The sequence below is a fragment of the Pholcus phalangioides genome, unplaced genomic scaffold (genome assembly GCF_987345545.1).
Source record: "Pholcus phalangioides strain wild (caught in Gottingen) unplaced genomic scaffold, Ppha-v1.0 ptg000010l_1, whole genome shotgun sequence".
Classification (NCBI taxonomy): domain Eukaryota; kingdom Metazoa; phylum Arthropoda; class Arachnida; order Araneae; family Pholcidae; genus Pholcus; species Pholcus phalangioides.
This window is the reverse complement of record NW_028301603.1, coordinates 21,724,759-21,750,810: the sequence shown is the minus strand read 5'-3', so window position 1 is coordinate 21,750,810 and position 26,052 is coordinate 21,724,759. Positions and strand designations below refer to the sequence as shown.

The 26,052-nt window shown below is 35.2% G+C and overlaps 1 protein-coding gene across 1 annotated transcript; it reads left to right on the top strand.

The window, feature by feature from the left end:
* Nucleotides 1–1,630: 1,630 nt before the first annotated feature.
* Nucleotides 1,631–26,052, top strand: DNAlig4 (DNA ligase 4). Its single transcript, XM_089237897.1, has 19 exons — nt 1,631–1,917; nt 2,983–3,060; nt 3,208–3,309; nt 4,102–4,234; nt 4,777–4,952; nt 8,815–8,919; nt 11,057–11,163; nt 12,259–12,404; nt 12,826–13,030; nt 14,541–14,794; nt 15,181–15,374; nt 16,746–16,883; nt 17,018–17,161; nt 17,383–17,497; nt 20,915–21,047; nt 22,308–22,443; nt 23,908–24,005; nt 25,391–25,540; nt 25,842–26,052. The coding sequence occupies exons 1-19, from the start codon at nt 1,762–1,764 to the stop codon at nt 25,984–25,986; spliced, it is 2,715 nt and encodes a 904-aa protein (XP_089094023.1). The 5' UTR covers nt 1,631–1,761; the 3' UTR covers nt 25,987–26,052.

The window sequence follows — 26,052 nt, the reverse complement described above, 5'->3', positions numbered from 1 at the left end:
TCTTCCAATCTAACTTTCTTCGTGTGATCTATCTAGATGGCTTCGCTATAGCCGACTTAGCCTCTCTTAGCTTCGGAAACCGTTATATCGCCCCACCCCGTTGTAGCGCCAACCCCGCTTACCGTCACAAATTTTCAGTGGAACAAATCTTCCATATAGGGATTACAATGTAAAAAACCCATTATAACGCCAACAGTTGTTTGGATGTATATAGAGTCTATGTGTCATTTTCCAAGAGAATTTCCACAACTTATTTCTTCTCCCATCATTTTTTTTCCCTGAAATGTGAGAATTCATCGTTTTTTTTTTTTCATTTCACTGTTATTATCAATCAACATAACTATAGTTTAGACTTTAGAGCAAGAGAAAATGACTTGAAGAATAAAGAATGGTGTAGTGAGGGGTTCTTGCACATTGAATACCCGAATGCGTGTAGGAACCAAAGCAACCAACGCATTCAACGAAACAGATTTATTGATAGGGGAAAGTGTAAAAAAAATTAGCATATTACACAAGTTTTTTGCTTGCTTTACAAAAGTTTTTGCATATTACACAAGCCTTGATTTGCTCCATTCAAATTATGTGAGAAGACGTTCTTTCAATATCTGAGAAACGTGAAATTTGTGATTATCAAACTAATATATATATACGAACCTTAAAATGCCACCATTGTTTTCCTTTGTATATTTTGTTTTTGTACTTATAAAATGCGTCACTAAACTTATGCAGAATTAAAATAAATTCAGAGGTGTATGATGTATCTCTCAAGTTTTATATCAAGAAATATACAGTTTTTAAAATTTTAGAATTTTCCCATCTTAAAATTGATTGTGTATAAAATAGATTATTTTCTTTATGAACTAACACTGATAAGACACTGAGATACAGTAGTTCATTGTAAACGTGTGAATTTATATTTTATTCTCACCATGATCCGATATAACGCCAAGCTCGTTACACCGCCAAAATTTTTTGGGACGGATGGGGGGCGTTATAACGGAGTTCGATTATACCCCGTTATCTCTTTATTGATATCAGTGTTTTTGTGGTTTTTTCCCATTGACCAATAGAGGTCGACAGTTGAAATTACCAAATTTTTTCTGTTTTTGTTTGTGGCTCTGTTTCAGTTGGGAAAAATTATTGCTGTGGCAGGTTTTATTCATCAGAATAGTGGCGCCATCTGTTGTAAAAATTGGAAAAAGTGACGTTACCAAGGGTACACACGCAGGTGTCCCCCCCTTTTCCCAGTTTTCGATTCCGCTTTCTGTTTTAATTGAGAAAAATTATTGTGGTTATGGGGTTTTTTTATTTGAGAGAAATGTAGCGCCATCTATTGTGAATGTCGGGGAAAGCGATGTCATCAATAGTTCGCGCACATCCGTCCTCCCTTCTCAGTTTTTGAACTTGTAACCCTACTCATAGGGAACTGTAGTGGATGAAAATTTCTGCTTCTTGATCTGAAATTTATTATCACCGCTTGAGTCGCCTTTAATTTTGAGAGTAGACAGCAGACCAGAAATATAGTTTGCGTGTTGGTTCCTAGATGGCACTACAAACGATAAATCTGGAGCAGCTTCCTGGCTTTTTCGAGGATGATTTTAGCTGGAAATTTTTCAAAGATCTGGCAACTCTCATCACAAGGTGTCAAAGTCGTTCAGATCGTGTTGTCAACAAAATCTTGAATTTTCCTGATTCCTCCCTCCCTAAGCCCACGGAAGGACGTTAATTTGTATTGGAATTGAAGGAAATGTTGCAGTTGTAATGTCCACAGTAGCCGAGCACGTGCCTTTCTTGGATCTGTGCCGTGTTTGCGAGAAAATTGCCTCCAAGAAGGGAAAAGACAAGACCGTGCCTCTGTGTAGCTTCATAGAGCGTTGGAGAGATTTCCACTCGAAGCTTCACGGCCAAGGAAAAACCGTGAGTGTGTCTTTCATTTCAGTGTGTTAATGTCGTGACACGGAAAGCGAAAATGCGGGTATGCCGTTTTACTGGCATGTGATGCTATTTCCCCGCATTGTAATCGGGTTCTTGTGCATACGCGGACGGTACAAAAAATTAACATTTGGCACAGCTTCGGTATAAGGTGCAGCTTGGCGATTTTCGGCGCCAAACATGTCCGACGACCCGATCAAAAGTCGCCAAGGCCGTCAGACACATTACGGGCGCCGAAAAAAAGAATCGCCAGCATAAAAAACAACGGAAACCAACAAGCATATAATTATTACTAAATATAATAATTAAAACACAACATAAGGTATCCATACGCTTTCAAATAAACAACAGCCCTTCCTGTTTACAAAATAAAACTGTGGATGAAAATAAATTGATCAGGGTTTAAATAAAGCCGGACCCTTGTTTAAATAATAAATCAATCAGGGTTTAAATAAAACCAGGGCATTGTTTAAATAAAGCCGGGACCCTTGTTTAAATAAAAAATCGTTAGGGGTATAAATAAAATACGCGCACTGTTTAAATAAAGGGAAATATTAAAGGTACAACCTGAGAGACAATAGATAAATCTGATGTTAGACATCTGTATATACAGCCCACAAGGGTGTATGCAGGTTGGGATTGCATTGAATATGCATGAATTATTAAGGGATGCAGTGACCTCAGAAAGTTGCTTCGGGAGGGAGGGGGCTCATGTGGCGTGAGCCTTTTAGGTTCCAGTGCCAATGAGGTGCTGTGTTTAATGAACTTTCAATTAAAATTTAAAAAAAAATTAAATTTTTGAATGATTATTTTTCATTGTACTATGATTATGGTGTCCTGGGGGTTACCAACCCCCTTCTGCCCTTAGCAAAACTGAACATTCATCACTACTGACAAGTTTCGAGCTGATATTGACATGTCTGCTAACATCAACCTTGGTAACGATAACAAAATTTCACAAAATCTTCTATGTCATTATGACAGAGTTTGACTGTATAACTTACATTTCCTTTTCAAATATGAACTGATATGAATGATTTGACGTTGCAGAATGATTCATTTTATGCTGCGCTGCGCCTCCTGTTGCCTCAATGTGAGAGAGAAAGAAGTGCTTATGGAATCAAGGAGGTATTTCTTTTCTTTTTGGAATTTATTTACCACTTTTCATTACTCGAAACACATCTTATTAAAGACATTTTTTTATGATCATTTATATTTAGGATTTTATTTTTACATTCCTTCGTATTTTACTTTACGTATGAAACAATTTTTCAGCATACCCTTGGTAAATTGTTCGTCAGTATGCTGTGTTTAGACAAGAATAGCCCAGACGCACAGAAGCTCATGAACTACAGGTCACCAAAAACAGCAAAAGCTGTAAGTATATGGTTTTTATCGTAGATTTCAATACTTATGTAAATGCAACTTAAATTACTTGAAATTTTTTTTATATATCATTTAAGTACAGTGAAACCCTGATTAATGGTCATCCCACAGATGCCGCCATCCCTCTTCTACGGCCAAATAATAATTACATTTTATTTCAAACTCTTCTGTTCTAATAAGAACTGCTTTTTTAGTCATCCCTCCTTTATGGTCAAATTTTTTTTGTCCGGCCATTGTCCACAATAGAGGGGTTTCATTGTATTTTCAAGTACACTGAAGTGCAATGAAAACTGATACACCTATGTAATATCATGCAGGTCCCCCTTGAGCACACAGAACCTCTGCAACATGACCTGGCATGGACTTCGCTAATGTGTGAAAGTATCCTGGTGGCAATTCACATCATAATTCTTACAGGGCAGTCCACTGGATTCCTTATATTCACAGTACACTCTTGCGATGGTCGTGCATGAAATCCAAATTTCATCTTTACTTTGGAAATGCTGTGACCAATCTCACGAGCAAGTACTACTAAGTCATGTTCAAAGTCATTTTAATCATGATAAGCCATCATTGTAGCAGCAGAAACTGATCTAACAGTTTTCCTAGCTACCTGTTGTCTCATATAGGCACTGCTGACCACATCAAATTACTTCGATTAGCTACATTTCTCACTTATTTGCATACCTTGTCTGTACCAGTTTTTCTGGCTTTTCAGTGAATGCGTGTGTATGCATAAAGAACAAAACTACATTGATATAAAGACTCTTTTATATGGTTTAGGATGCTGGAGATTTTGCGGGTGTTGCCTATTATATCCTGAAGAAACGCTGTTCTGGCACAAGTAATTTGAAGATTCGTGATGTTAATGAAATGCTGGACAAGATATCTACAAGCACCGCCAATAAAAAGAAAGGTAAAAAAAATATTGCATATCAGTTATAACTAGAGTACCTATAAGACATATTTCATGTGACTTTCCTGTATTTTTCGTGTCCTGACTTTTTGATTGAGAAGTCCAGTTTCCTCAATTAAACAAACTAAGATTTGGGAAAGAGATTTTTCTGGTTGTTATGCCGATACAAACCTTTTCAAAGAAAAGTTGGCTGTGTCTCCTCCGTGGAATCAAACCTCGGTCCTCTTGCATGCTGCGTTTGATTTTTGAAGGAGACCATTTTTTTTCCTCCAAAGGATTGTATCAGCTTAACATCCAGAAAATTTTCTTTCTTTATGCATTACATTCCAAGAAAACAACATCATCTTTCTAAATTTAGGTCTGTCACTGAAATCGTGATATACACCAGGGATTGATGAATTAGTGAAATATTAATGTGCCAGCAGAATTTCTTAGTAGTCAAGCATGATGTTTTTGCTATACATAATTGACGTAAAATTTCCATTCAATATTAATAGAAATGTGTTTCTTTTTTGATTAATTGGAATCATTGTAACTGACAGATGAAGTAAAAACGACCCTTAGACACCTTGTTCTGAATACCACTGCTCTCGAACAAAAATGGCTGATTCGAATGATCCTGAAAGACATGAAGATGGGCATTAGTGAGAATTCCGTACTGAGTGCATATCACATTGATGCCAAAGATGTATACAATGTTACCAACAGTTTAGAAAAGGTATATCTGTTTATATATATCATCAATATATGCATATGCTTGCAAATAATACAATCTTCATTAGTTTTTATGGGGAGGAAAAAATTCCGATTTTCATGGCAGACTTTAATATTTTGATATGATTCATTAGATCAGAGTTATAATCAGATAACAAACTGAAGTAGGTTGATCTTCACCATTGCCGCAGTGATGGTCGGCTGAAGATGGTTTTCTGTGGTTTCCAACTTTGAGGTGCGAATGCAAGCCAATCTCCTCATTAAAAAGTTACTGCAGAGAGCAACAGGCCTACAACGATAAAATCTTCAAGCATTACACTTCACTCATAGTTTGAAAAATATGTGATAGATGGCAGCACTATAACAAGCATTACACAGAAACAAGCTTCACATTAGGTTCACAGCATGGACACGCAGATTCCAATATGTATCGGTTCGTTAGAAGTTCCGCAGAGAAATATGGACGAGGTACATGTGTGTGGTTTAGTAGTAGTAGATTGATCTGAAAAACAAGGTCTGGGTAGCTTGAAATCACACTTGTAAAAAAGCAGTTATACAATTGTGGTCACATCAGGTTGATAAATGGCGCTGGTTGTCAAGGGTACCATTGGAACAGCTGTGTGAGATATATAATGAATAGGAAGGAAAACTGATTGATAGAAATGTCTCAAATCGAAATCTGAATTATGTTACAAATTTTATAGGGAAAAGTTATAATAGATTAATCCTGTAATATTCTCTCTTTAGTCACATCAATTCATTAACGTTCTTTCTATCTTACAAATAAAGAAATGAAACTGCAGTCGACGATAAATTTTACAAACCTCCAATTTCCAAACATGCTCTTTTTTAAGAATTGCTCCTCTCTGTCCCAAACAGCATGCCATAGAGCTAATGTTAAAATTTGCTCTATTTTACAAAGTGTCATTTATACCTTCTCTATATTTTATAAACTTTTTTTTCTTCCGTAATTTTTTTTCAGTTATTTTATTTTTCCAAACGCCTCCGAGTTCTTTGTAATCAAAAGTAAACTTCAATTGGGGCGTTCTATGTCTCTTTAAATGAAATAGAGGAAGGGGGAGGTAGAGAGTTCACTGATTTAACATCACCAACATGCAGGTGTTTTGAAAACTTATGTTAAGAAAAGAGGTTTGATTGTTGGCAGGGGTGACCATGAAATTAAGATGTGTTGACAGCGTAATTTACTCTTTGTGCAGTATAATTGGATGAACTGGTGGGTTGAGAAATGGCATGATGCATTAGCTTATTAATAAGGTCATTTCTGAGTTGAGAGTTGATCAAACTGTACTGTGGCAAACTGCTATTTGTCCACTTTCTTCTTTGCAATGTCAACAAAACGGATAATGCGTGAGAAGTGGATGAAAAAAGATATTTTGAAAGAAATTAATGTATGAATCCTCTTATACAAAGACAGAAATTGCAAAAAAAGTACAGGATTTCAAATTTTTTGAACATTTTCATATTTTTTTATTATGAATAAAATTTTAATAAATCAGATCAATCTCTGGAATCCTGGCTAGGCACAGATTCAAATGGTGGATTATCTCTCCCAGGAGTCAAATGGTATTATAAAAAACGGTCTGTGTAAAATACAGGATGATTCAACGAATATGCACAATAAATCGACCCTCCCATTACATCAACCGTTGCTTTGGCGACCCTCCATACTTAGCTTACATATGAAAATCATAGTACCAGATCCCATATAGTGCAGTTCCCCTCTCTCCATTATAGACATGAAGACCCGGGTCATGCCCACATAGACCCAAGGGTTAAGATGCCCCTGGTTCTATGGACGGATCTGATGAATTCTAAAATTAGTAATATTTTTCAACTATGTTTCACTTTTAAAGCTTTTCTCTTCACAGCTCTCTATGACACCCTTCACTACCTGTCGTGGATCACCTTTCTTCTGATTTTCTCCCATGGCCCCCCTAGAATATCCCATCGGGCCATATGGCCCTAGGTTGAGAACCACTGCCCTACACCTCAACAATTAGAAAAATTAATTTAAGCTACCGTTGGCCCATGTTTCGCCTATAATGAAATTCTTATCATATATATATACAGTCAATTCCCATTTTGACGAAAACTTTTGTAATCTCCCAAATAAGTTTACGTATAAACGAAATAATATAATCTGGAATTCCTTTATAATGAAATTTTGTTACTACGAAGTGATTTTCCCCAGTCTCTTGGAGTTCGTTATAGTGGGATTCGGCTGTATATACAGGGTGTTTCAGAAAGAATCATCCGATTTAAAAAAGTCATAACTATTTAACTTTTAATCAGTTTTGATCAAATAATGTATAGGTAGAAAGAAGGAAATCTCGAGTTTCATGCAGTTGCCGACAGGTAGCGCTAATGCTCTTCCTTCTGCCGCCACCTCAGTGTTTGTCAAGATGACGACTGCACAACAGAAATCGTTTTGTGTTCTAAGCTTCGCGAAGTGTGAGTCCATAACAACTGTTCACCATGCTTTTCGTCGAGAATACCCTGGTGTTGAACTTCCTACTGGCTCAACGCATTAGGCGATGGTATAAACAATTCTGAGACATGGGTTGTCTGTGTAAAGGAAAATCCCCTGGCCATCCCCGCATGTCAGACGAAAATGTAGAGCGCATCCGACAGAGTTTTGCATGTAGTCCACAGAAATTCACTTGCAGTGGATGAAAACATGCTCGCAAAATTTAGGACGAATTTGACTACCGTATAGACATATGCCGTGCATCCCAAGGTGGACATATTGAGCACCTTTAATTTTGTTAGTAAAAAAAATTTATGATTAGCCTTGTAATATGAAATTAATCTGAAGTGTCTATGTTCAATATTTTTCGTAATATATGCATTTTAAATTGGGTGATTCTTCAAACACCCTGTGTGTATATAAATATATGTGTTATGTTAAATGCCATAAATCAGTGGTTATCATAATCACTTATCATCCCTGTAAGTTTGATAAATTTTCCTGCATTTATCTCTTTTACCGGTGATTATGATTCATTCCTGAAAGAAGTTGGCAATTATGATAAATATGAAAGAAATCATGCTGAAATATCACTTAAATTCAATCACTTATGAGTATCTCCCGTAAGTGATGGGTGTGATACACATATTTTGCCATGAAAGTTAGTTTAAATGAAAATAAGTGTTATAAGGATAACTACGTATAAATTATTATCAGTCTTGTAACGTTAGCTTTCAAACATAATCAACATCATCAATCAAATTCATGATCCGAGACTAAAGTTTGAGCAAAATGTCTGAAACATTTTAATTCATTGAATGTTTATCATATTTGCGAGTGCAAGCTAGGGATTGTGCATAATCACTGGTAAGTGTAATAATATTTGCAAAATTTATCAAACTTACCAAAATGGTTGTTAGATATGCATAATCATCAGATTTATCACATTCACCATAACTTATACATACATACATACATACCTTTATTTAATGCACTACAACAAGTTTGATATAATATTGAATCACAGTTGAATCTGTGTGATCTTTACATGCAGAAGATTTCTTCCAAGAAAATTTCTGGCGCTAGGTAGTGTTACCGCATTAAATCTTTGGCATTATAACAGGATTCAACTGTATATATCAGATTTCAATCAGAGATAACTTTTCTATCCCTCTTTCTATGCTGTTTTGCTCCTATGCTGTTATACATCAAATTTGGCTATTTGATGCATAACATTTACCATAACTGTTTCCACATGCATTGAATATATAGCTGTCCTGATCTTCTTCCTGAATCAACTTGCGTATAAAGAGATTAGAAATGTAAAAAAGCTTAGAATTCCACGCCACTTATCTTGTTTTTCTCCCTTTTGATACAGGTGTGTGTTCAGCTGAGAGATCCAAACGTTCGACTTCATGAGATAGGTATTTCTCTGTTCACTCCATTCCGTCCTATGTTGGGAGAGCAGGCTCTTCCAAATCAGGTAAAACGGTCACAAATTCATTCGAAAGAATTCATTTTTTTGTTTCAGTCATAATAATTTTTTTTTTTAATTTTGTCGGTTTTGAGAAACGTATGAAAGTTTCAACAAAAGATATGCAGTAAAGTAAGAGATACACCATATCATCCTCGTTATGCTAGAAGCATACATGTGCATATTTTCACTTTTTTTTTTATCAGCTGGTTGGATACATTATTTTGCTATCTATATTTTGTCTGAAATGTGAATGTGTATCCTTATTGAAACACATGTTATAAAACATTTTAGAAAAATTACTTTTACAGAGTGACATGTGTGAGTAGAGTAAGCATTCAAATGTCATTTCCTATGGTTTTTCCCCCCAAGGACATTGCACATTCATGCTTCTAGCATGGAGGAATGGTATCATATACATTGACTATTGAAGGACTGGACACACCCACTTCACATCTTAAAGAGATATCAAAGTGTTTCTGAAGGATGAGTGTATCTAGAAATGTTGTTAAAACTAAGGGAACATAGTCATCTCAGACGAAGGCAACAAAAAACAAATTGATATAATCATCATGGTACATCCGCAATCTGAAATCGTGCAACAAATAAATAAAATATAAACACAATATGGCAACAGGTGATTAAAATTATAAATATGACTCTAGCTATAATACCCGGCACTGCCCAGGTTTTCTTCAGTGAAGCTTTTTGGATGACGTGATATCTCCCTCTTTCTTTGAGGAACATACAAACCGTATCCAAGTTAACCAATATGGCAACTTCCTGTGCAACTCAAGAAATAAACAAATCTAAATTTAAAGAAACATACAAATGAATATTTTCCCCCTTTTTTAAGGGATGCGAGGTATTTGGATCCCCCCCCCCCCCGAACTTCCAGTTATCCATCTGCCTATTTCAGCTTCCAAAAATGTTAAGCTGTGGAATTTCTTCGATGTACTTTACGGGTGCATAATTAATTTTAAAACAACCTAAATTATATGAATTTATGCAGTTGAATATTAAAAGACAATATGGGGACATCTTCATTTTTGAGCTTGAGAAGATGTAAATAAAAAGTTGAAATCAATGTCATTTCCTGGATATCCAACTCAAAAAAAGGTCTACTAATTACTTCATATTTAATTTACTGGACTTTGTATCACTAAGCAAACTTAGTATTTCAAAAATCGAGAATTCAATACAATTTTTTAAATTATTGATGTGGCGGAAAACCCCACTAAATTTCCGTATTTCCCCCAAAGCAGAATATGCAGAGATATGCGTCGTACGTCTCAGAACAATTAGTGCTGCTGCAGAACAATCTGGAAGAATTTTAAGAAAAATGTAGAAAAACGATATTATGGGAATTTTTACAGCAGAACATTTTCAGTCAGCTGAGGGATTGTTGCAGAACAATGCAAAACATTCTGCTTTGGGCGTATTTCTACAGTAAAATCAGCAATTTTAACACTGATTTCTATGCGGATCATCCTGTGCCTTACCCTCAAAGTGATGATGATGGCATCTATTCAAAAAACTCTCATTACTCTGGAAAGATTGAAAAAGTGGCAAACCATTATAAAGTCATAAACTATTATACATACACTGGCAGCGTTAAAGAAGTGACAAACCATTGTAAAGGCATATACATGTCTGAAATGCATTCTAGGGAACCACGATAACCAAAGTAAACGGAAAGTTATTGTTGAGGCCCAAAAACCATTGTTCCTGACAGTTTTTGCCCTACTCTGACAAACTTTTAAAGTGCCGTATCATTCAAGTTGGGTCCCAATTGGTATATATGCAAAATTTGGCGATGATCGATCTAAAATTGTAGATTTGTATAAAGAACACCAACACACAGAAAATAAATTATATATATATATATATATATATATATAGATTATAAGGTGATACTGTATACCATCCATCATATAAAATCTAGCAATCGTCAGTTAATTGAATGACTGTCTTGGTACATAAAATTTTGATAATCACAGTAAATCAGCTAATCTTAGTCAACCATGCTGTGATATAGTCTGGCTTTCACATATCAGTTCCATTGTCACCATCGGGCAATATCATATACAGTACTTTGGATAAGAGCAAAAATAATGTTTCGGAAAATATTTTTCTCAATTTTTAGATCGAGAAGCTGCTGAAAAATAAACCTTTTGTAATTGAAACAAAATATGATGGAGAAAGACTGCAGCTACACAAGCAAGGAAACCAGTACAAATATTTTTCTAGGAAGTAAGTTTTACTCTTTTCTTAAGTACATGGGTTGCTTTGTAGACAGTCAATGATGTGTACATTGATTGACTAGGCATTAGTTTGTTCTTGAAAGTTACTTGTTCAAAAAAATCTTCTATCCCAAATCCATCTTCACATTCATTTAAGTGAACTTTATTTGAAAGACACAGAAAAAATGAGGTGATGAAAATGATAGAATATGTTATATGATCTTCATCACCTTTGTATATGTATATATATAGAGAGAAAGAGTTGTATCCGATTTTTTTACTTTTGGTATTCACTGTATAGCCAACCTTAGAATAAGGTTGTTATGCAGCATTCACCAATACACATCTAGAAATTCAATTCGCAAATCCAAATTCAATTTTAATCTTCCAAATTTCATTGCGGAGTGAAAATACTCCTTTGAATTTTAGGGGTTTTTTTAAAATAGAGTTATTTCTTGGTTATTTCATTAAAAAACCTCTTTTATACAAAACTATTCCTCTTGAAATTTAGGAGGGGGTGAAATTGCTGTTCAAAATTATTTTTTTCAGATAACGCTGGTTGTATGTATAAGAATCCTGAAGAAACCAGCACAGTTCCTTTTACCCAAATGGGTACATATTTTCTTATTCCCAGACAAAAGTACTCACAAATTTTTCAAAACATTGAGAGAGATCTCTTTCATTTTGTCTAAACAATTTAAATTTTATTATGCATTGATACCGAACTTATGTAATTCCTTCCAAGACTGACAATGTAGGTTGAGGTAAACTATTCTAATAGTAATGCCCACACCCTCCTCAGGAGGTAAATTTGCAGTTGTCTTTATTCTTTTCTACGTCCTTTTCTACTTTTGTTGCAACTTTTTTTTCCCTCTGAAAAACATTTCTCTCTAAGAACACTATGTGTAAAGCCTTCAAGCTTTGTTTAAAATGCATCTAATTGAGGCAAAATCATTTTTAGGACTAGACAATGTAAAAATGTGGGTTTACATAGTGTTAAAGAGACATAAGTCAGGGTATTAATGTATTTCTGAAATATAAGAAACTGACTTTACCTGAATGGGGTTTTAATAATGTGTTGTTTTTTGTTTTGCTTTGGTATTAGTGCTCACGAGGTTACTCATGTATATGGGGCAACTCCATTAGAAGGGAAACTTACCCCGCACATAGCATCAAGTTTCAAGCCCAATATTATAGATTGCATTCTAGATGGGGAAATTGTGATATACAGCAACAAGCTTAATTGCATTGGTTAGTAAGGTTAAATACTCATATTTATCTTAACTATATTTCAAAGTAAAAATCCAATCTGATTAATCTAATTGGCTTTTTGTTTTCTTTCTGCCTTGGATTATTTAAAAGGATTAAATTATTCTTCATAATGAAGAGCTTGTGATCCGGATCCCTGTTCAGTATTTCCTATTCTATCTTTTATAGTGTAATGTGTGTGACATTACTATTAAATTGTCATTGTGTTTTTTGTCATCTGCATAAAAAAATTTTTGCTTGCATTTGAATATTCTAAAAAAATTCTATACTTATTCTCATTGATATCCCATTTAAAACAAAAAAAATTGTTTTCTCATGATTTTAACTAATTATATTTTGCCTCAAGAAAGAATTGCACCTGTTTGTTGAATGGGCCATACTGTTGATTTTGCTTTCATTGCAGTGTACAAAGGAGAAAATGCTGATGTTCAAGCCTTGGAGCCAGATGGAGATTACCAACCATGTTTCTGTGTTTTTGACGTGCTATTAAAGAATGGAGAAGTGTTGAGTAACATACCACTAATAGAGCGAGTTGCACACATCAAAAGTGTGTTTACTGAAATCACAAGTAAAATCCATTACACTCACCAGAAAGAGGGCTCTTCTAAGTAATTGTCTTATTGATTACTTTATTTACTTATTGTTTCTGTGAAACTTGATGGCATTTAATTCCATTCCACTGTAATGTTGGCCTACGTGCAAATATTAATATGATTCTATTTTAGTTCAAAACAAAATTTAATTTCCATCTCTTTTAGAAACTTAATTTTAAATGTTCTTTTTTGTGTATTTTTCTAATAATGTGTTTAAGGTATATTCATGTTACAATTGAGATTTGGTTCTGCTTTTAGATCAAATTGAAACCTTGTGAATCTTGAATTTGTAAAACTAAGAAAATTATTTGAATTTTTGTGCACACATCTTTTTGACAAGTTCATGCAAACTAGCTTATAAATTTTTTTTTAAAAATCTATCCGTTTTAATAGGTTATTATTTCAACAGGATTGTGAAAATATAGTGTGGGCCAAAAGTCCATGACATATTTTAAAATATAATACAAAGTCATTCATTTGACATAAAAAAATAAAGTTTGATGTAACATAGTCAAGGTGTCAAGTTGTTTTTGTTAAATTGAAAAAAAAAGTTCAAAATTTCACTCACAGATGGTGCTGTATCATGAAAAACTTCTTGTAGAACCTAAAATGTGACACCAACTCCGCATGATTAATGCTTATTATGATGTGCACTGTATATAACTTGATTCTTTTTTGATGAGTCTACCATAGCAAAAATTATTATTTGCCATTCCACGAATTCCCATTTTCAACAAAAAATCTCTCTGCAGCAAGACAGCACTCCTCCACATTGGAGAAAATGTTTTCAAGATTCACTTAATTTCAAATTCACTGGTAGCTTAGACAGGAATAACTCCTATTATCTTGATCTCCAGATTACCCCCTGCCCCTACCAATTCCTTGTAGAGGTATGAGAAACACAAAGGTTGCACCTTACGAATAACCAACACAGAGGAACTGCTCATTCATGCATGCACCCTGTACACATTCCTGTGTATGTATGTATGGCCCTAACGTATTTATATTGTCAGAGTTTTCTTGCTGGTCAACTACGAGGAACTGAAGACATTCGGAAATGATCAAGACTATACTACAACCAATGTAAGTTGGTGCTGTACTGTTGGTAAATTCAGTATTGTTTAGATGAAGTCCAGGCAACAAAGGGTGCTCATATGAAAATGCAGTAGTTTTATATTATGCGCTGTTTGTGTTACATTTCATGTGTAATGTCAAAATTTTGTGATGCAGTGCCATCTGGGAGTAAAATTTCTGTTGAACTCTTTTTTTTTTTTAAATTTATCAATAAAAAAAAATCTTGGTAAGTGGATATAAGATTTATATGACATAAAATAGTATGGATTTTTTTTGTGTGCAAACTGCACTATTTTATGTCAGTTGGTAAATTTTAAATTAATTTTTAAAATGTGTTATAGACTTTTCTCCTACCACATACATTTGGAAACAGATCCCTGTACATGGACAATGAAGTTATAATTGAAGATTTTGAAACCAGTTGATTCTTGTTTTTAACTTGCTGTTGCAGTGAAGATGTGGCAAATGCCTTGAATGAAGCCATAGATAATCATGAAGAAGGTGTCGTGGTCAAAGCTTCTGACTCTAAATACTGTCCCAATGCCAGGAAAGGTGGTGGTTGGTTGAAAGTGAAGCCGGATTATATTGATGATCTAATGGACGAGCTAGATTTGCTAATAGTTGGTGGATACTTTGGTGAGGGACGACGTTCAGGAATAATTTCACATTTCCTTCTTGCTGTAGCAGAACCACCATCAGTGTCAGGTATATAATAGATCATTAAAAACTGGTGTATGTTAGTTACTATTCTGAGAATTATTATTCTTGTCATTTATAGTCATCAAACCATCAACAGGTTTCATTGGTTTTCAAGTGATGTATCACTTTTAGTGGTTAGGATTTGGGTTTCTGCTCTGTTTTGTCTTTTATGTTCAATTTTTTTATTAATCTAAATTTTGTCATAGTTTTAGTTAACTATTTCATTGAGTCCTTTTATAATTTTTTCAGTTGTGTTTATTTAGTGTAAGTGTGAGGCCATTCAATATGTTTTTAAAATTGTCACAAATTGTATATAATTCTTTGAGCATTTATTTATATATGATGTTATAAAATTTATGTAAAAAATATCTCAATCGTATCCATTGTTTCAGGTCAAAAGCCAAAGTCTTTTTTGTCTGTCACCAAAGTTGGGTCTGGATACTCTGACAAGGAACTTGAAGAATTACTGGAAAAGTTGACTCCACATTGGCAAGTTTATGATTCTAAAAAACCACCATCATATTTGATAATCGGAAAAGAAAGACCTGATGTGTGGTTGGAGCCTTCAATGTCCCAAATTGTGCAAGTAAGGGAACTAATTTCTTGTTGTTTAGTGCCCCATGACAGTAAGAATCATGATTTTGAGTATTCTTCATCATTCAGTTATGTTCACATAAAGATTTCTAGTTTTACGGATATTTTTTGAAAATTATCATGCAGGCTCAACCAGTTTTATCTGAAAAAATAATTTTAAAGAGTAATTTCACTCCTCAAAATTTTAAGGGATAGTTTTTAAAAGAGGGGTATTTTTTAATGAAGAACAGAAATAACCCATAACCATGGTTTTAGCAACAAATTTCAAGGATGGTGTAATAGGGTGGGTCGAAAAAAATGAATTTTTTGTTTTCAAATCACTATAGTGGGGAAAAGTTGCCTCCTTTAATGAGAAGAAAAATGACATAAAAAATTGTAAAATAGGTTGATATCTTCCATTCGCGCATCATACTCAAAGTTTATGGATATTGATGAAATCAAACATATTTCTTGAATTTTTCAATATTAGTTAAAATTCTACGATCGACATGCAAATGTTTGTTATACTTATTTTATGGTTCAATAAAGTAAAATTAATTAAAACATAATTAATATTTCAATGTTTATTGGTCTCGCAACGTGTTAAAAAAACAGGAATTATCCAAATATTTGCAAGTTTCATTGTGAAGCTTTTCGCCCATTTTGTCAGAACAAAACGACCAAGAATTCATCACAAGGAGGTAGCTGCACGTTGAGTTCCACACACACATCCTACCCAATCAACCATCAAAAGTAGATGTGTGTCTGTGTAATTTACATTATATTTTAAAACTAGTCACCAAAATTGACTAGGATTCAGTGGTTTACAGTTAAGTTTTTCTAATGCTTTTTTTCCAAGTGTACACGTTTGAAGCCTGACCTTTGGGAGAAATCAGGCATGACTGATTTTGATAATAGCGTAGATCTGATGTAGTTATCTCTGGATTCGTGCCACATACTTTAGTTGAAGCCTAGGTAACTGTTTAGGCATGTCTCTTGATTGTCTGAGTGTAACTTTGGATTAATTCGTTTTTTGAACACGTTGCACGACCAATAAACATTGGAATATTAATGTTTTAATTTATTTTATTGAACCATAAAATAAGCATAACAAACATTTGCGTGTCAATCGCAGAATTTTAACTATTAAAAAATTCAAGAAAAATGTTTGATTTTGGCAATATCCATAAACTTTGAGTGTGGTGCGCGAACAGAAGATATCAACCTATTTTAAAATTTTTATGTTGTTTTTTCTCCTCGTTAAAGGAGACTTTTCCGCACTATAGCGATTTGAAAATGAAAAATTAATTTTTTTCGACCCACCCTATTATGTAAACCTGTGGGGGAAAACTGTGCTGTCTAACAATTTAACTTTATTTTTTAGGTTAGAGCTGCTGAAATCGTCAAAAGTGATAAGTTTGCTACGCATTGTACTCTCAGATTTCCTAGAGTTCAGAAAATAAGATATGATAAATCATGGCATGAAAGTATGACAACACAAGATTTGATAACTCTTAGGCAGGTTTGTATAGATTTTAGAACTTATCAAATTGTATACTATAAATTGTATAATTTTTAATCGATTAAATGTATGAAGATTGTTTGAAATCTAGTGATTCTATTGAAACAGAAATTTTTGGATGATGTTTTTAACAGCAATCAAAGGGACGCCTTGCAAACCACTATGAACTCCCACAAAATGAAGAACCATCTCCAAAGAAGCCAAGAAAAGCACGTCCTGAAAGCATCATCACTATTGCTCCTCAGTTCAGACCTACAAATCTAGACGATGTAGAAAAAGTAATAATTTTTTCTTCTGTATTTTTTTATTACTGAATATTTTTTGTTTTGGCCTTGGAAATTTTTAATCTTTCTAGTTAATTCAAAATTGAGTAAATATGTAGCTGATAATTGCATAATTTAGTTCCAGATTTACTTTTTGAGTGAAAGAACTTTGGAAATTAAGATGTTATGACAAAGTTATAATTTATTTAAAGTTTGTATTTATTTTTACATTTCAGAAATCAGAGTTGTTTGAAGAAAAAGAGATTTGCGTGATTTCAACTTCAGCTGATAATAAGCAGTTCCTGGAAAGAAAAGTCTCTGAAAATGGTGGGAAGTGTACTCAGAATCCAGGTTTGTATTGTATTTTTTCTAACTGCAACAGAAGGGCGTTCATTGTGATATAATATGCACAAATGGAACTAGCAGTGTATAAAAAGAGGGTGGACAAAAATTCCAGTACACATTTTAAAATTCATAAAAAATAAACTGATGGACTAAAAAAAAACTGTTTGCAATAAAATACTCATCATGGCATAGAATTTTTTATGATGAATCAAAAAAAAATAGTTTGAATTTTTATTCACAGAAGTCGTTGTATCACTATTACAAATACAAATACAACGCCACAACAGGCAAATTGCCCAACGAGGTGGCTGACTTAAGAACATCATGGATCCCCGAGCCATTTTTTGGAGGCCCTACCTACTACTGCTACACCACACATGCACCCCCCCCCGCGGAACCCCGAACGAATCGGTACATGCGGGAATGTGCGTGTGCGTGTAGTGAAACCTGACGTGAAGTTTTGTTGTTTCTCTGTAATGCTTGTTATGTGTAGTGCTGCCATCTGCCACCAGTTTTTTTTTCTAACTATGAGTGAAGTGTTATGGTTGGATGATTTATTGTTGTAGGACTGTTGCTCTCTGTGGCGAGACTTTTTAACGGGGAGATCGGCTCGCATTTGCGCCTTGAAGTTGGGAACCACAGAAAAAAAACTTCAGCCGACCACCACTGTGGGGTTCGAACCCGGATCCTCGCATCGCGAGTCCGTCACTATAACCACTCTACCACCACAGCGGCAACTGTAAGCATTACTCAAATGTAATGCAACAGTGCATGATAATATTTTCATAATCAATGTTTTGTTAAAATTTGTGTTGTATAAAACGTGTTTGCTTTTTTATTTGCAGCATTTATTGTAACAAATATTTGGAAATGTCTCTGATTTTTGTAATTCCACAAATTACCCATTTCCAATCAAACTTTTGACAGCAAGACAGCTGCTCCTCCACATGAAGGAAACATTGTACGTGATTCACTTAATCAAGAATTTTTTGGCTGATCAAGTGAACAAGATAGATCCCGGTAATAGCCACCTCTGTCTCCAGATTTAAACCTCAATTCCTTGCGAAGAAAATGCAAAAGACAAAGTTCATGCCTTATATGCACCCAGCACTGAGGAACTGAAGATGAGATTCACACAGAAGCGATCAAGACTTTTCCTGTAATCGATGTTAGCAGATAGATTCACGGGTTGAGATTGTTTAGATAAAAGGTGCTTAACATATGGGTCACATCACAAACTTGGGTCATATGGGCTTCTGAGATGGGTCAAACAAATTCACTTTATTCTAAAGCAATCCTGTTATGTTTCACAGTTTCGTAATTGGTAAAAGCTTTCAATAATTTGAGAATCCTGTTTGATTCCTGGCACTGTTCTCAAGACTAATTGACCCAGTCGTTAAGACAGCACAGACTGGCTTTTGAATTTTTAAAACCCAACATTGTTATTTAGGAATATTTTCACACAACCTTTGCAAATTCAAAATAGCAATTGCAAAGTTGATCGTGTTGTTGATTTTCGATTGTAGCTATGAACGCTAGGTTTTGTAGCTGTAGCCCAAGCTACAAAGGGTGCTCATATATTGAAATGTGGTCATTTTAATGTAACACAAATTGTAATAAACTTCGTTTCATGCACTGTTTGTGTTGCATTTTATGTGCCGCAAAAAGTTTTTGTAATATAAGCCCCATCTGTGAGTGAAACTTTGAACTTTTTTAATTTATCAAAAAAAATCTCTACTACCCCATGATAAGTACACTGCTGGCCACCCAAATTGCAACACCAAGAAAGACAAGAGATATCGCAACAATATTTATTTTGTAGATAACATGTTGACCAAGCATCAAATGATTAAATTTATAGACTTCTGTGAAGTGTGGTTCCTGCCAAAATCAGTAGCCAGAGTAGCCGCCATTGTTGGAGATCACCGCTGCCACACGCCTTGGCATTGATTCAAAGAGACTTTGGATGTGTTCTTGGGGTACAGCAGACCAAGCAGCTTCCAAGCGTTGCCAAAGCTGATCTGGTGTGGCAGCTGGGGATGTAATCTGGGTCAATCGTTGAGCAACCATGGGCCACATGTTTTCTATCGGTGAAAGATCCGGAGAGAGAGCTGACCAGGGAAGCAATTCAATCTGGCGATTGACGAAGAACCTTTGGACAATGCGTGCCACGTGTGGTCGCGCATTATCCTGTTGAAATATGGCTGTGGGCAAGCCCTGAAGGTAAGGAAGGACAGCTGGCTCCAACACCTCGGAGATGTAGCGCTGGCTTTTTAAAGTACCGGCAATGCGTACTAGAGGAGTGCGAGAGTGATATCCAATACCGCCCCATACCATTATACCCGGTGCAGGACCAGTGTGGCGGTGCATAACGCAGCTGTTCAGCATCCTCTCTCCACGGTGTCTCCAGACTCGATTCCGACCATCGTGGTGTTGCAGACAGAAGCGTGACTCGTCAGTAAAGACAATTTCATTCCATTGTGCCGTCCACATCCTTCTTTCATCGCACCATTGGCGGCGGAGACGTCTGTGGTTCTGCGTCAAGGGTAGACGAAGCAATGGACGTCTTGCGGACAGACCACTCTGCTGTAAACGGCGTTGAATGGTACGCGCAGACACTGGATGATGCGGTACAGACTGAATGTGCTGTGCTATGGTTCGTGATGTGGCTGAGCGATCCGTCACTGCCATACGCACAATACGCCTGTCATCACGTGAAGTGGTGTACTGAGGTGGATGCGATCGAACACGTCGGTCCGTCGTACCCTCCTGCATCCAACGATCACATATCCGCATTACAGTTGTTTGGTTTCGTCCAACACGACTACCGATTTCCCTGAAAGATAATCCACAATCTCGGTAGGCCACTATCCTTCCTCTGTCGAACTCGGATACTTGATCAAAAGATGATCGCTGTTTTCTACGAGGCATAATTGATCGTTTTTTTTGAAAAAACCACAAGAAAAACACAATTGCCGTACTTCAAATCGTCGAAATCTCCAAGCCTTAAATAGCGCTTTGAAGTGGCGCCACAGGCGCGCGTGATGTGTGTCTGCGCTGAAATTCTAATCATTTGCATATCTCACCTCCGCTAATGCATGTTGTAAATTTCATATTATTTGCATGCTTCCTTCAGGGTGTTGCATTTACGGTGGCCAGCAGTGTATTTTAGTGCAAACCACACTTTTTTTATGTCAATTGGTTGATTTTTTATTCACTTTTAAAATGCATCATAGAATTTTTACCTACCTGTCTTGCAAATTTTTTTTTTTTTAATGCAAAGCTGTTTATGAATGTGTGAGATGTAGTTGTGAGTCTAGCATCAAAAATCAACATGTTTTCATTTGCAGTAAATTGTGGAATTTCTTTCTCAAATTAATGTTAGATGCATTCAGTTCTTTTTCTGTTCTGAATTCATTGTAGGTCCAACAACGTTTTGTATTCTAGCTGATAAAGTCAACCTGAGAGTAAACAATTTGATGAATACCAATCTTTATGATATTGTCAAAGATAGTTGGCTGAAAGCATGCATTGAAAAGCAAGAGCTGATTCCTTGGTGAGAATTCCATGCTTAAATGTTGGTGAAAAACTTTATAATTTCTCTTCTTTTTTTTTTAACGTTTTCTTTAGTTATTTACTATTATTGCTTGTAATTGAGGAAGTAGGCAAAATTGTCAAGAATGCTTTCAAACACTGCACATTTGCAAAAAAAGCAGGTATTTCAGTGTGTGGGGTATTTGTTTAAAGCAACTCAACCTTTAGGAGAGTGTGCCACTTCATTGGTTTGAAAACGTCCCACGCCACTTAATTAAGTGACCTGAAACCACAGCATGTTACTTAAGAAATCTGTCAATGTGGCACAGTCCACTTGTGTGATCTGTAAATGTGCCATGGGCCATCAAAATGATCTGTGAATGTGCCACGGGTCATCCTAGTGATCTGTAAATGTTATGAGTGTCACAGAAAGCACTCTTAATTGATCTGTAACTGTATAGCAGGTCACTTGAATGCATGGGTGGAGATATGGAGGGGGCAGCATCAAAGATGGAGTCTACTGATCTAATGCGTATGTATATATTTGAATTTAAATCACCATTATCATGCCCCCCCCCAGCAATAACGGCCATGGCCCCCAAACTTGCAAGTCTATCTCCACCTATGCTTGAGTGATCTGGAAATGTGTTGTGGCTGAATAAGTGCTCTAGAACTGTTGCTTGCGACATTCAAATGATCCTTAAATATGTAGTGGGTCAATTAAGTGATCTGGAACTGTGCTACGAGTCACTAAAGTGATTTATAAATATTTTGCGGGCAATTTAAATGATCCGGAACATTGCCAAAGGTTATATTAGTGACATGAAAATGCGCTGTGGGTCAGTTAATTGCTCTGGAACTGAACCACACATTACACAAGTGAATTGTAAATTTACTATTGACCATTTAGGTGATCTGGGAGTGTACTACGGGTCACTCTAGTGATGTGGAACTGCACAGCAGGTCACTTAAGTGATCTGTTTATGCACCGCTTAAGTTCATTTTTACAAAATTAGGTTTGGAGTCGTGGGACACATCAGATTACTCTGAGGGCCACATTTGACCTGCAGGCCATGGGTTGTGCATATATTGTTTAAAGTAAACAGTACAGTGTTTTCGTGAAGAACATGTGTTCTTGATGATTCTCCCAACAAATGCCAGTAATTTCAGTTTTAAGGAGTCTTGATTGCTAGGCCGGGGGTTTTGAAGGAACCCCTACACCAGAACTTTTTCAAGGCTCCTCTACTGTATAGGATTTTTGATTAAATTATCATTTCTGCAGGACTCCAGATGACATGATCCATGCTGCACCGAAAACTTTAGAGAGGTTGAGAGAACATTTTGATGAATTTGGTGATAGCTATACAGAAGATGTAACGACCGAATCCTTACGCAAGATATTTGGAAATATGAATGATGTAAGTGATCAAATAACATTTGGACACTCCAAAAATTTCATTCTAGTAAACTATATACATATGTGAAAAAAAGGAAATACTTGAATGTAATTGAAGAACATAAGCGACTTAATGCTTATCAAGATTATTCAAAATAATTGATTCATCTAGGTTAAAGAATCAAAGTTCTGGATAATAAAATATGCATATATTTAGATCTCAACCTGTTTGGTTAAATGTATGTTACGGTAGATGTACAAAATCTATGCTTAATCACCAACCATTTTAGTAAGTTTTGATAAATTTCATTAAATTGATCACTTTTATTAGCGATTATGAATAATACCCACCTGTCATTGTCAGTACCGTCTTAACGCATGGGCTCACTCAGGCACGCCCTGGGGGCCTGCCAAAAATGTGGATCAAGTAAAAGTTTTCTAGAATTTATACCAGGTAGGAGAGGGCCTCAGAAAAACGACTTGGCCCATGGTGCTCTTAAGACGGCCCTAGTCATTGGTAAATTTGATAGATATAGCAGACTCTATAATCTGGTCATGCACTAGTCCAGTCATCCGGTGTTTTATGCAGGTTTTCTTCGAGCATAGAGTAATATTACAAGAGGCACCAAAATGAATGCTTCTCTGGCTGACCAAGCATCTGATTGAGGCCCTGATTTAAAAGACTTCACTTGTGAGCCAGAGTATGAACCAGGTATAATGAACTCTGATTTAACAATTTTTGCTGCACATCCCTGGAGATAACTTCTATTTGACGAGTTCTGAAATGGGACCTTCATATAATCAACTCCTCTTTGGCTGAGTTTTTAACACTTTAAAGTTTTAAAAAATTCTTTTATAAAATTTGAAGAATGCTGCCAATAAGCGTATCAGTTGCATTTGAGCAAATGTAACTGATAAGCATAACAGGCTTATTGGTTGTTTTTTCAATTTTTGTAAAAGGCCTTTTATCAAACTTTTATAGTGTAATCCTGGCCTTTAACAAATTTCATAATCATACCCTGATATAATCTCATATATAACTAATTTTACGATCATATCCCATTTAGCAAATTCTTTGACTTAACTAATTTTTTAATCATGTAATCATGATTTAATTATTTATTATTATTCATTACGTGGAGGTGATAGTTATATCATGGTCCACTATATTTATCAAACATACTCATTTGGGAATTTTTTCGTGTTTCTCAAATTCACCAACTACATTATAGTATTATGCATAATCACATGTAAAAGACATATTTCAAGTATTTATCAGGTAAATTTTGGGTATTATGTGTAATTACAGGTAAAAGTGATAATTCTTTAGCATTTACCAAATTTACCAACACTTGGGTGTTATACATAATCACAGGTAAAAGTGATAAATTTGTCTACCTTACTGAGACAATTGGTGATTAAGCATAATAACCGATTAATCACATGTACTGTAACTTGAATATTTACTTTTGATTTTATTATCCAGATAGATGACCAGAAAAAACTGTCTCACAAAGAAATAGCTGACTTGGAATTCAGATACTTTTCATCGTGTTCTCCATATGGCTTGTTCCGCATTTGCTGGTATGTTTTTGTTTCTAGTTACTCTGATATTAAAATGGGTGCTCATCCTGAATAGAAGAAATATTATGAAACTGTTCCTATTTTTCCATTTCAGCCTTTTTTTCTCCAACAAGGAAAAGGTCCCAAGGTGTCACCCTCAAAAGATTATGAAAAAATTTACATTTGTTTCACCCAGAAACACACAAAAAATAATTAGCAGAAGTAAAGCCACAAAAAAAAATTAATGGCTATATCTATAAAAAAGCATTGTTTCTCCTTTCATTTTCTCTTTGTCTATGCTGTACTTCCCATGATGGTGGTTGGGAACAACAGAAAACCGATTTCAGCCAAACTTCAAGGCATGAATGTGAGCCAATTTCCATGTTAAAAAGTCTTGCCACTCCCCACAGAGAGCAACAGGCCTACAACGGTACAAATATTCAATCATCACATTTCACTCATAATTTTAAATATAGATGGCAGCACTGAAACAAAAATCAGACACAACACTAGATATGCACTCAGACTGTTAGGTGTACAAGTCCTGGTGCTCATTCATTCATTGTATTTGATCATGTGTTATTTGAATGATGTGACTAACGGTACAGGGTTGCAGGTTTATTTAAATTCATTCTTGGTCTCCATTGGTGTTCAAAATATTATTTACTTTTTTTTGAGTGAAGCGCATTAATTCTGCCAGATTTTTTTTTTTGTGCATATTTAAATGAGTAGAATCAGTTTTAATTTTTTCAAACATTTTTAAAGACGTAACCTTGGTACCGCGCTTGTCCTTGTAATGGGAGAAACTCCCATCACATCCCTGATCACACCATTCATTATATTTTTGAATTTTTGTTTGAAAAGGTGTTGTCCTCTTTCAAATGGGACAACATGCCTGTGGACCATGTGGCAAGTACAGAGAACTTTTTATTCCCATAAAAAGCAATTAGTACTGAATTTGATATGTTCTAAAACTACTACACCAACTCTGGCCATATCGCTATATTGCAATTTACTGCCATTAATGAGATGAGTTGATCGGTGGTCGTCTCAAGTTCATTAGGGAAAATATCTTATCTACATTCTGTTGGGTTTGAACCTGGGACCATGACAGCAACCTTCATGGTGGTAGACGTGCATCTTACCACCACACCACTTGGGCGCTATAAAAAAAGGTATGACTGCTTTATATTAGAGTGAAATCGAACTTTTAACACAGGGTGTTAAAAGGTCGATCTTATCTTTTCTGATAATGTTTCCCAACCATTTAAAGATCTCTCTCTCCAGTACCATAAAAACTTCAGTTTCTGTTATCATGACACAATTTAACTGCCTTGAAATCTTGTGAAAAATAAACAGTAAATTCATTTGTATTATGTTAAGTTGAATTTATGTCCAACTTTCAGTGTGTATGTCGACAACAAAGAATGTCTCGTAGATATTGATACAGAAGTAGACTCTCCCTTGACAGTGATTAAGGCAAAGCTTTTGCTGTATGGTGCTGATGTTAGATCGACTATAGATGCTGATGTTACACATGTTGTTGTATATTCTCGGTAGGTTCATGCTGTATTCTCATTAGCATATTTTAAATTTGTGGAAAAGTATTTGGTTCTGGTTTTCAATAATTTCTGGAATAAATTTTTAAATAACGTTCTGAGATGTTATTAGTGGAGTCAGGCTATTGCCTGGAACCCAGTCGACAAAATCCTGGGTCCCAATCAAGTAAAAATCTGATGCATATATCTTTTCTGAAATTTTGAGAATTAATTGAATGGCATTCACCCTGTATAAAAACAAAAGCTTATAAATGATTTATACATTCATAATTTTTTTTTGTTGTTGTTTCTTTTTTAGCCACCTCAGTCGTTTGGATGAGATAAAACAATTATCAAGATCAAGAGAAACAGGAAGATTTCATATAGTCACAGAGAAATGGGTCGAACGATCAATTAGGCATGGCAATCTTCAACCAGAGAGACCTTTCTATCCTGTTTCATAAATATAAGTTTATCATTTGTTTCAAATTATGTATTTTTTAAAATAAAATATATGAAATATTCATATA

Coding starts and splice junctions, on each gene's coding strand:
- DNAlig4 (XM_089237897.1), top strand. CDS start 1,762: ATGTCCACAGTAGCCGAGCACGTGCCTTTCTTGGATCTGTGCCGTGTT. Junction 4,235..4,776: donor CACCGCCAATAAAAAGAAAG/GTAAAAAAAATA, acceptor TGTAACTGACAG/ATGAAGTAAAAACGACCCTT. Junction 16,884..17,017: donor ATTTGATAACTCTTAGGCAG/GTTTGTATAGAT, acceptor TGTTTTTAACAG/CAATCAAAGGGACGCCTTGC.